Source organism: Sinocyclocheilus anshuiensis, unplaced genomic scaffold, assembly GCF_001515605.1.
Source record: "Sinocyclocheilus anshuiensis isolate Anshui unplaced genomic scaffold, SAMN03320099.WGS_v1.1 scaffold117, whole genome shotgun sequence".
NCBI classification, from domain to species: domain Eukaryota; kingdom Metazoa; phylum Chordata; class Actinopteri; order Cypriniformes; family Cyprinidae; genus Sinocyclocheilus; species Sinocyclocheilus anshuiensis.
In genome coordinates, this window is record NW_015536624.1 from 2,881,003 (window position 1) to 2,892,517 (window position 11,515).

General features: G+C 34.5%; 2 protein-coding genes across 2 annotated transcripts in view; one reads left to right on the plus strand and one right to left on the minus strand.

Annotated features, from left to right (window-relative positions):
• LOC107704964 (uncharacterized) overlaps window positions 1-2,234 on the plus strand; it is a 16,119-nt gene extending 13,885 nt beyond the window's left edge. The window contains exons 7-9 of the mRNA XM_016508059.1: window positions 305-403; window positions 1,863-2,008; window positions 2,117-2,234. Coding sequence (XP_016363545.1) covers window positions 305-403; window positions 1,863-2,008; window positions 2,117-2,234 — 363 coding nt within the window. The remainder of the gene's footprint in view (window positions 1-304; window positions 404-1,862; window positions 2,009-2,116) is intronic.
• Window positions 2,235-6,895: 4,661 nt separating this feature from the next.
• LOC107653263 (apoptosis-inducing factor 3-like) overlaps window positions 6,896-11,515 on the minus strand; it is a 17,866-nt gene continuing 13,246 nt past the window's right edge. Inside the window, exons 14-19 of the mRNA XM_016439936.1 lie at window positions 11,149-11,225; window positions 10,616-10,733; window positions 10,400-10,498; window positions 10,209-10,284; window positions 8,857-8,961; window positions 6,896-6,986 (exon numbers count right to left, since the gene is read on the minus strand). Coding sequence (XP_016295422.1) covers window positions 6,944-6,986; window positions 8,857-8,961; window positions 10,209-10,284; window positions 10,400-10,498; window positions 10,616-10,733; window positions 11,149-11,225 — 518 coding nt within the window. The 3' untranslated portion in view covers window positions 6,896-6,943. The remainder of the gene's footprint in view (window positions 6,987-8,856; window positions 8,962-10,208; window positions 10,285-10,399; window positions 10,499-10,615; window positions 10,734-11,148; window positions 11,226-11,515) is intronic.

An 11,515-nucleotide genomic window follows, 5' to 3' on the forward strand; every position in this document is an offset into this window, starting at 1 on the left:
TGTGTGCACCTCCACTGCCCTTAAAGTCAATATAAACGTACGAAAACATCTTACCTCAGTACACTGATATATTTCTGTCTGGAACTGTCTGGACTTACAAATTTAATATGGTAATTCCAGTCTCACTTCAATCTGTACTCCTGATCTTCTTGCCATAATAGTTTGTTCTCTGACAGGAAGCCAAACAGGTGCTATTACAAATCCAGTCCTCTAGGGTTTCTCTGTCACTTTAAACCTATTTAGCATTAACCCATCTTAAGGTCAAATGTCTCAGTCGGTGTTGGTGTTGATTTTATTCCCACAGCGAGTGATGATGCAGATTGTCCAAGAGCTGTGCCGGAGACCTGGACTCAACAAATGTGGCTTCGAAATGCCCACGATATACATCCCCAACCCTCAAAAAGTAAGAGATGATGGTAGCAGATTGCTGTGCTGGTTAAATGTCCATGGTTTTCCTCCTAGAAGTGACATGAGTAATGGAAGCCTGCCCATGCTGCACTGCTGTGTCAGAGGAAATGGATTTATGTCTCTCTGCAGCATTTACATTAATTAGTTCTGTCTGTCAGCAGAGACACTTCTCTTAAAAGCCCAACTTAAAGGAGAAATGGACTGATGCTAATACGACATAAAAGATAAACGTGATTTCAGGCTGCTTTATATAATGCACTACCGTTCAAAAAAAAAAAGAATTTTTAGCTTACTTAAGCTTTTTTTTCAATACTTTTATTTGCATGGACACAAATTGATCAAAATATACAGTGCAGATGTTTATAATGTTACAAATATATTCAAATAAATGCTGTTGAACTTTCTATGCATCAGAAAATGTTGGTTTCCACAAAAATATTAAGCAGCAGAACTGTTTTCAACATTGATATTAGTAAAAAAAAAAAAAAAAATTCTTGAGCACTAAATCAACATTTTTCATCTGCTAAAAATGCAGTTGTTCACGTCCTTAAAGGGTTAGTTCACCCAAAAATGAAAATTCTGTCATTAATTACTCACCCTCTTGTTGTTCCAAATCCGTAAGACAATTTAAGATATTTTTGATGAAATCTGAGAGTTCTCTGACCCTCCCATAGACAGCAAGGTAACTACCACGTTCGAGGTCCAGAAAAGTACCAAGATGATCGACAAAGTAGTCCGTGTGACATCAGTGGTTCAACTGTAAAGTTACAAAGCTACGAGAATACTTTTTTGCGCAAAGAAAACAAAAATAATGACTTTAATAAAAAAGAACTGTGGTGGCGCCGGCGCTAACCCAGATCCGGCGTGATGATTTCGTTACACCGGATCTGGGTCAGCGCCGCCACACGCTTGCGTCATGATACTGTTGTGAGCGCACGTCCTCAAGTGACGCAGTAGAGACGAAAATGTGGAATAAAGTCGTTATTTTTGTTTTCTTTGCGCAAAAAAAGTATTCTCGTAGCTTTGTAACTTTACAGTTGAACCACTGATGCCACACGGACTACTTTGTCGATCATCTTGGTACTTTTCTGGACCTTGAACGTGGTAGTTACCTTGCTGTCTATGGGAGGGTCAGAGAGCCCTCATATTTCATCAAAAATATCTTAAATTGTGTCCCGAAGATGAACGAAGGTCTTACTGGTTTCGAACAACACGAGGGTGAGTAATTAATGACAGAATTTTCATTTTTGGGTGAACTAACCCTTTATTTTATTTTTTTCAATGGCAATGCCAATATGCATAAATTTGTTGGTAATGACCATAAAATAATTCTTCATTCCATTAGTCCACTTTTTGCTTTACAATGTTATTGCATATGATACTACTACTATAGATAGTTGATGAAGTGAATATAAAATGATTTAAGTTTTGTTTTTGTGTGTTTGTGTGTGCAGCCCAGCAGATGCATCAACCAGATTGATGAGGTTTGTGAGACCATTGAGAAGAGCATAAACCAGGCAGTGCAAAAAACACTTGACCAGCTGGAGAAAGACTGTAACCTGATCATCTCTACCATCAACCATACACTGGAACAGGACCGGTACACATCCATCCATCCGCACTATATCACATCATCTGCTATGTATCATGACTCTAGAGCTCATATATGTAATGTTTATCAGCTTTGCATGTATTTGTCTTCCCTCAGGATGAATGTGAGCAGCAATAAAAGTAATCGTTTTAATTATTTCCTGTGTGGAGTTGTGGGAATCTTCCTTCCATCGCTCTTCATCCTCTGTATTATTCCAAGTCAATTTTTGCCATGAAGTTAGCGTTAGATGCTACTTAGATTACTACTACTACTACTACTTACTATCAATAAGCAGCAAATTAGGAGTTTATTAAGGGAAGATGCTTAAAAACCTTAATCTAAAGTAGCATTAATATATATTAATATATGTCAAGATATACAGTATCTGAAAAATATATCAAGATTTGAATCTAGTGCAGTCAATGAATGCTAGTGTTTAAACTTTCAGTATACTGTGCCACTTACTGTAATTCAATTCTTGAGCTGATTTCTGTTTTTTAATGGTCACTTCATCAGTTTAACAGCAGCCCTCTCAATGCTCTGATCTCCTTCAGTCAGGGCAGTAAGACGCTGACTAAAAGAGAGAAGAAACAACTGGCAGAGTACAGTGACTACATCCAGGATATCGTCAAATCCAAGAAGGTACGACATACTTTAAGCATCATTGTGAATATCATAATTACAGTTTTTTTTTAGCCATTCATTTTCCTAAAGATGTACATTAGTCTCACAATCCTTGCTTGTGTTGAAATTTACATTACTGTTCAAAAGTTTGGGGTCTTCAAGTTTTTACATGTATTTATTTATTTATATTCAGCAAGTATGCATTAAATTGATCAGTGTAGACATTTATAATGTAACAAAAGAATTATATTTCAAATAATTGCTGTGTTTTTTGTAACTTACTCATAGGATCTTGAAAAAAGTTTATCATGGTTTTCCAAAAAAAAAAAAAAAAAAACACTTTAAGCAGCAGAAACGGTTTTCAACATGAATAATAATATCAAATGTTTCTTGAGCAGCAAATCAGCATATTAGAATGATTTCTGAAGGATCATGTGACACTGAAGATTCAGCTATGCATGACAGGAATAAATTACATTTTAAAATATATTAAAGTAGAAAACTATTTCACAAAATTACTGTTTTAACTGCATATTTGATTGAATGCAGCCTTGATGAGCATAAGAGACTTCTTTCAAATACATGATAAAAGCTTACCAACCCCAAAAATTTGAACAGGAGTTTGTTTCGCTAGTGTTTAGAATTTAAACTGAAGTAGCAAAAATGGTGTGAAAGTGATTCATTACTTAATAAATTCTTTATGAATTTCTGTGAAATTGTTAGTTTAATCCCATCCACTGCTTATTTTCAATTTACAAACGTTAAAATGTTGTAAAAAATGATTATCAATATGACTTTTTATAACTGTTATACAATTTAATATAGTTTGCGCCTGTGTTAATTTAGAGCTAAACTAAAAACCATTAAACCAGAGCAGTTTAACCAGCTTGGCTTGACTGTGAGACCAGCTAACCACCTTAACCTCCATGTTGGTTTTTCAGCAGAGATGTGAGAGAACTGAAAACAACCTGCGTTTGAAATATGAGCCTTTCAAAGGATTTCGTCTTCTAATCTTGTAATATTTGTCATCTTTATCTTAGCGGAAGCTGTATGAGGAGTATCTTCGTCAGTGTGCTGCAGAATATGATTTCTGAAGGAAGCCTGCATGACAGCCATCGGTCACATCAGAGTCGTCGGAATAATTCATATAAAGTACATCCCACAGCAAAATCCCCAGAGTTAAATCAACTCTGCTCAGAGTACATATTGTCCCAATCTACAGAGTGTTAAAGTAACACTGAAGCCGAGTTAAAGTTAATGGGACAATTAAGCAGTTAATTAAGTAATGACTGAGCACTAGTAAAGAAAACCCACTGTTAACAATGTTGAACATGAACAATTACTGCTCAGGCTTTTAGACATGAAAACTTACCACATAATCCTCAACAGTGGTAACTCTGCTTCAGTGTTACTTTAACACCCTGTAGATTGGGACAATATGTACTCTGAGCAGAGTTGATTTAACTCGGGGGATGCATGTGTAAAACAATGATGTAGTTTCATATTTACATGAGTGAGAAGAATAACAAATCGGTGCCTTTTTGTTAAATGTGAATAGTGTTGAACAAAATGTGATATACAAACATGACCTCAATATTATCTTACACCAGCTAGTTTTTCTATATGAATCATTTTTAATAATCAGACCTTGAACTGTTTTTAGCCAATAAGCTACATTATCACCATGTAATGACAAAATTCTGAGACATTAGCCTGGTTTCTGTGGCCTTCTTTTGATCTCCAGGAGCACTGTGGGAGAAACCAAAGGTACCAAATTCAACTTCATATACTCTTTACACAGTGTTTATATTATTAAGACACATTTCTACTTTTTATAATGTAACACAGAAGAATTTCTCCCAGCAGCCACAGAAAAAGCACTCGACTAACTTGAGGTCTTTCTGTCATTCATATGTATGTGAATGTACCGTTGCATGTTTGTCTATGTATATGTTGTTTAAATGTGGTTTTAAAATGATTGTTTTGTAGTGTTCTGAAGTGATGCTGCCTAAAAATGATAACATTTTAGAATTATTCTCTTAGGGCATTGTTTTATGAATACTAAGGACTTGCATCTTTTTTTTTTTTTTTTTGAGAAATAGCTGGGTTTGAAGATGTAAACTAAGTGAGAGTCAGTTTTTTACCCATCCATATATACAGGGTGCAGGGTGGTATTTTTCAGCTTTTTAAATGCAAGAAACTGTAGCACTTCCATGACTTTTAAATGAACATGCATTTACCTCAGTGTTGCAAAAATGCCTTTTATTATGACTGCAATAATTCAGATTTCATAGCATATTGTTATACTGATTTTCCAAATGGATGTTATTTTAAATTGAAGGCTTTAAAATGTGTTTTTTTTATAGCTATGCTGATTTTTATCTTGCTATGTTTTCTGTGAGTATATTTGAAAGAACAAGCAGCCCAATAAAATGTTATAGCAACAAATTTATTCATCTTTTTTTTATTATTCCACCAGAACCTGTCCCATATGACTGAAACCTCCAATCCCTGAGTTAGTACCAAAGAAAAGCTATAGGAGGTCAGAGCTACAAGAGAAGCATTCGTTATTGCGTAAAATCTAAAAAAACAATCAATCAGTCCGTCATCAATAAATCATTTTACGATTAGTCAGAAAATACAAGCCACTTATAATACGAGCATTTCTATAGATAAAGTTATAGCTTTAAATATTTGTCGTCTTGTGCAATTTACTAGCAGGGCAACCACAGTTCCCATGAGCAAGAGGTATATTGTCATTGTTTCAGGCCAGTCCTGGTGCACGGGGTCATGCTTCAGTTTGGGGTGAGAACATTCAAAATGACAGTATCGCTTTATTGCCATGGAGATTATACTGTAAATTTGAACTTGAAATACTTCATGGCTGGAAGAATTCAATAAAAGATTCGGCGATTCATGAAGCCTGTCAATAACACATCCAGGTCATAGTTTACCTCAAAATCATAAAAGAAAAAAAATATATATATATTGCATAAAGAAAATAATATCTAAAAATATACTGTATTACAGTAATAAGTGAAACATTGAAGTAAGGAGGAATGTGCTTAATAATTCTCGTGAAAATAATGCCCTTAAAATGTGAAAAAAGAAATAAATGTTTAAATATATATATATATATAACATTTAAAATAACTTAAAATATATTTAAATATTTTATATTTTAAGCTGAATTTTCAGCAGTAGTTGCTTCAGTCTAATTCAAATATAATATCAAATATATATATATATATATATATATATATATACACAAATTCTCATTACTGCAATATATGTAAAAGCATTTTTTATTTAAATCAGGAAATATTAAATACAGTACAACAAATACTGCTATGATTTGTACATACTTGAAATAAGATCTAAATAAAATGTTTTTTTCACAATTTTATTTTTGCACTTTTATTTTGCATTACAATAATGAGAATTTGGGGTAAATGTTATGAAAATAATGTCACAATGAAAAAAAAATGCATTTCACAGGCTTCATTTTCTTTTAATCAAAGTATATCTATTTTTTTTTTTTTCTTTCGGATTTGGCTTTGTGAGATTCACCTATCTACCTGTGAATTTTGATATATGTATGATAATACTATATCACACATTGTGATGTATGATAATACTATATCATACATTATATTTGATTTATATTCATAGACATTGACATATGGACCTTGTTACCTTCCCTGAATAATGATCCCACAGATCCTTTGGGAGAGTCTTAATGAAAACTAATGCCCTATGCATATGAATTATCATGCATCTGCTCTCTACATCTATAAACTGCCACAAGCGAAGCTGCATATTTTGATGTGAGCCAGACATCAGCTCTGTTCTCATTCCCATAGCCTGGCTATTCAGTAGAAAAAAGTGCAGTCTTATTGTTTGAATGTATCTTCAGTTAACAGCTATATACAAAGTCACATGTACAAAATAAAATATGACAATTCCCCTTAACCGCTCTCCTGTGAACATTGTGTACAGGCAGATGCTTCATGCTAAATATTTGGCCAACCCGTGAGAGAGAGAGGGAGAGAGAGAGAGAGAACTGTCCCGTCTAGAACGGAGGGTTAAAAACCAGGTATGGCTCATTTGTTAGTGCTGTGAATGGATCCAGGCCCGGAGAGGTGCCACCTCACGGGGACGATGTCCTCGGCACGGCCCAGGTGCTCGGGTTAGGACGGTGTACGTCTCCCCACTTAACCAACTGCAGCTGCAGCACTTAAGACTACATCTGTTACAGGAGATCGTCCAAGTTTGGCAAGGAAAGCTCAAGGAGCTTGCTGTGCTGAGCTGATCACATCCTCACTGCGAGCCTTTGTCGATCAGCCATGACATGTCTCCTGTCCTGCAGGGAAAATAATACAATGCAGAATTTCAAACATCGGTCAATGTCCTTTTTAGTTAAGAAGGTTCAAATGCAAGTAGTATGTGTCAGAGTTATAATCATTAACTAAAACGGTTAAAAATATTTTTTGTTAAATGAAATAAAGCTAAAAAAAAAAAAATATTAGGTGAAAAACTTGAAAGTTCAAACTGAAGTACTAAAATTACTAACTGAAAAACAAACTAAAATAAAAATAATTTTAACTTAAATAGTAATATAAAAAAAAAAAACGTAAAAAAATTGTAAACATCAGTTACCGTCTATTCTAGCTAAGAAGGTTAAAATGCAAGGAGTGTGTGTCAGCTATAATCGTTAACTAAAACTATTACAAATATTTTAGTTAACTGAAATAAAATAAAAATATTAGGTGAAAAACCTAAACTAAATGAAAATTTGAAAGTGAAATTTGAAAGTTCAAGTTCAAAAAACGTACACCGAACTAACAGTACAACGGGCATAAAAATAAACTGAAATAATAATATTTAATAAAAAAGAATGAAAAAAACATAACAAAATACAAAAAACTTTTAAAAAATTAAATTAAAATGTAAAAATATTAAAATAAAAAAAAATATTACAATTAAAGCTAATTCAGAATAAAAACGTTTTAGTGTGCCCTATTTTAACTATCTAAGCGCATGGTCTAAAGCGCACGGCGCAGGTGAGGGCGTGTCCGAATCCACTTTTGCTAGTTTAACGACGGGAAAACGGTCGGCACGCCCGGGCGCATGGTCTAAACGGGTTGTCCCTATTCTCTTAATTAGTAATGGGTGTTTTTTGGGCGTAACGTGCAATAAACCAGAGTCTCATCTCCCATCCCCTTTAAAAGCCAGTTGCGCTCGTGCCATGGCGGAATGTAATTTTTCATTTTTAAAAATGTTTGTGTGCTGCACGTCCCTGTGTGTGTAATAAGCAAAGTGTACGAGCGTTGTGCACCTGCCTATAGGTGCATATTACTAACGCGCTCTTTAAATAACAAAGAAAAAATATTGCGCCAGACTTTAGATCAGGTTTGAGTTGGTCTATGGCTTAGTCTATTTTCAGTTCCTCAAAATAGCAACGCGCCAACAATGCGCCTGAACTAGGACTGTGCGATATTGAAGAAAAATGCGATATGCGATAACTCATTAAATAATATATTTCGATATATTGCACAGCCCTAGCCTGAACACACCACTTTTTTAGACCAGCACGCCCATGGGCGCACAAATAGACGCAAATGCATTTGCTATTTAAACAATACGGTGCAGGACGGGAAAATAAGAACTGCGTTGGGCTGAAACTAGCAAAAACACTTGCACCGCGCCTTGCGCCGGGTGTATGATAGGGCCCAGTATGTTAACAATACTAAAATAACACTGGTGCAGGTCTTATGTTAGACACAATGTAAAATAATGTAGGTCATGTTTCCACACTTGCCAGGTTGCACAAACATTCTTGAATTAAGAGTAAACGCTTTTGAAAGAGGCAAAACTAAACTCATTGTAATGGGGATTTTCTCATGCTCTGTGTCATAAACTGAAAGAAGTCTCTTATGCTTACCAAGGGGGCATTTATTTGATCAGAAATACAGTTAAAAACAGCAATATTATGAAATATTATTACAATTTTAAATAACTCTTTTCTATTTGAATATTATGATTATTATTCCAGTCTTCAGTATCACATGATCCTTCAGAAATTATTCTAATATGCTGATTTACTTCTTATATTTCTTATTATAATCAATGTTGAAAACAAGTCTGAACTGTCACTTTTGCTTTGACATGTTTAAACCATGGAAAATCTTACTACATTTGTTGTTTTCTGTGAAAATAGAAAATGTTCTTACTCCACGTCACGTTTCCTAATCGTCTTTCCAGAGCCAAAGACTTCTGCAACCCGTGACACAATAGGGTCGTAGTTCATACTGGCCACGGCCACCACCTCCTCACTCCTGTAATCACCGCAGATTAAACACACAACACACACGGGAAATACTGTAAGAACTCAAATATTAGTAAGCTCTGCTAAAACAGCAATAATGCAGTATAATATTAAATACTTCTATAAATCATATAATAATACATTTTTACATTTTCTGAAGTAAACTGAATAATGCAAGACTCACAGTCACAATGCAAGTAGTTGCCAGGTCATTTCTAAGCAGTTGCTAAGGTGTTCATGAGTGGGTTTAAAGGAATGGAAAAAATACTATGGAAGTCAATGGCTACCAGCAACTGTTTGGTTATTAACATTCTTCAAAATATATTCTTTTGTGTTTAACAGAAGAAAGAATTTCATATAGGTTTGGATGGAACAACATGAGGGTGAGTAAATGACAAAATGTTGATTTTTTTTGGGTGAACTGTCGCTTTAAGTATGTTGCAGTGTGTTTGCATAAAACACTAACTCTATATAAGCAATTATAACAGTGATATTTGCCTTAGCAAGTGACGCCCAGTAAATCTGGTTATTATTTTGATCTATTTCTTTCATCTGTGAGATTAAGATCTTTTTTCACTTTGATTTTATTTATTCCTTTCACTTTCTAGCAGCTGGAGATTTATTACCACAGCAGCCCAAGAGACCGTAGTCATTAAGGCCAATTTCAGAAAATAAGAATAATGCAGTTAAGATAGTAGATTTTATAAATTGTACAGATTGTGTCTTTAAAAAAACATAAACGCATAATATTTGCAATGATTAACATAATTAGCAATATCCAATATTAATCACAGAAACTATAGTTCAGTCCCTGCAACTCATTTTAATCAGAGACTCGGTTATAACTAATCAATAATGCTTTCTGAGTAAATCACTTGTGTAAAAGATTTAAGTTCTCGATTGTTTTTTATTGAATTTTTTAAAAAATATATTATTTTTATATTATAATTTTTAAGTACTCTGATCAGTTACATCAATAAAACGACATGATTAATTCATAATTGTATGAACCCCATTTAATCTGACTACATACAGCTGTTTAATTAAATTATAAAACAATTAGAATAAAACAAAACAATAAAAATATATGATTATTGCAATAGTATAGTACCATAAAATAAAAATGAGTACTTCATAATAATATATAACAACATAATCATTTCTTTATCTAAATTAGAAATGATTTTTGGTGTGATCATTTTAATAATTATAAATGCCTGGCTCAAATTTAGACAAATAAGAACCAAATCAACTCACTTTGTGTAGAATGCCACAAATTTCAGCTCATCCAAATCTCCCTGGATGACGACATCATCAAAGCCGTCTCCATAACCTTGACAATAAGATTAAAAGCACTTGTGATGCATCAGAGGAGCACTGACGCTGAAACTAAAGTGTGGCGCTTTTTTTTTTCATGTGTATTTTTAGTGCTAGACGTTTGTCCTTACCTGCATATCGTATGCTTTTCCCAAACATTGCTGTCCAGAAATAAGGCACCGTTTTAATGTCTGAGGCTTTTCCCATTATGCTAAGTGCAGCCACTCTACCTGTGGTGGAAGACCACGTAAAAATGTAAAAATGAATGAAATTTGATTTATTATTCATAAAACATGGCATCTTTGGCATAAGCACATGAATACATCCCAATGTGCTACAGGTCTTACCGTGTACGTGAGCCATCTGCCAGTGGGGTATGTTCACCTTCTTATTGCTACGTAGAGCTAGAGGAAACGTTACCACATCACCTCCAGCGAAGACCCCGTCAATGTTCGTCTGCATGGTCTGAAAGGGTTAAAGGTATATGTTTACATACGCTTTGTACTGTAGCTTGTCCTTTGTAGCTTATTATCATAAAATACTCAAAGTCAGCGTACTAAAACAACAATTTATTACAGCTACAATAGACACAAGATTAGCACAGGTTGCAGAAACACACACGTTCTGAATGGCACCAGATGTTTATGTGCTAGAAGATGCAGTAACAGATGTACAGTACATATAATTAATTAATAATTAATAATTTATGTATTTAGCAGACACTTTTATCCAAAGCGACTTACGGTGCATTCAGGCTATACATTTTTTACCAGTATGTGTGTTCCCTGGGAATCGAACCCACAACCTTTTGCACTGCTAACGCAATGCTCTACCACTGAGCCACAGGAACATATAGAACAGCCGTGCTCAAAGACTGAACCTTATTGACTGGGATGAATCCTCTGGAGTCCATGTGCACTCCGCTCTGCTTCAGGAATGCTGTGGCTGGACTGGAGCCTAAACACACACACATACTTATGATCAGTAGGACCCCAGAACAAATTTGTATTTTATATTGGAGCATGTTGTCACATGTGTTTTAAATCTTTGCTTTGCTTTGTTTCATGAATTTTGTATTTCATAAATGTTTTACTGTTTAAATATTGCTGAAAAGCCTAGTTAATTGCAAGTTTAGTAATGTGACAACATGCCCCACTATGTTCAGTGAATGTATTTTTATACACACACACACACACACACACACACACACACACACACACACACACACACACACGCTACTGTTCAAA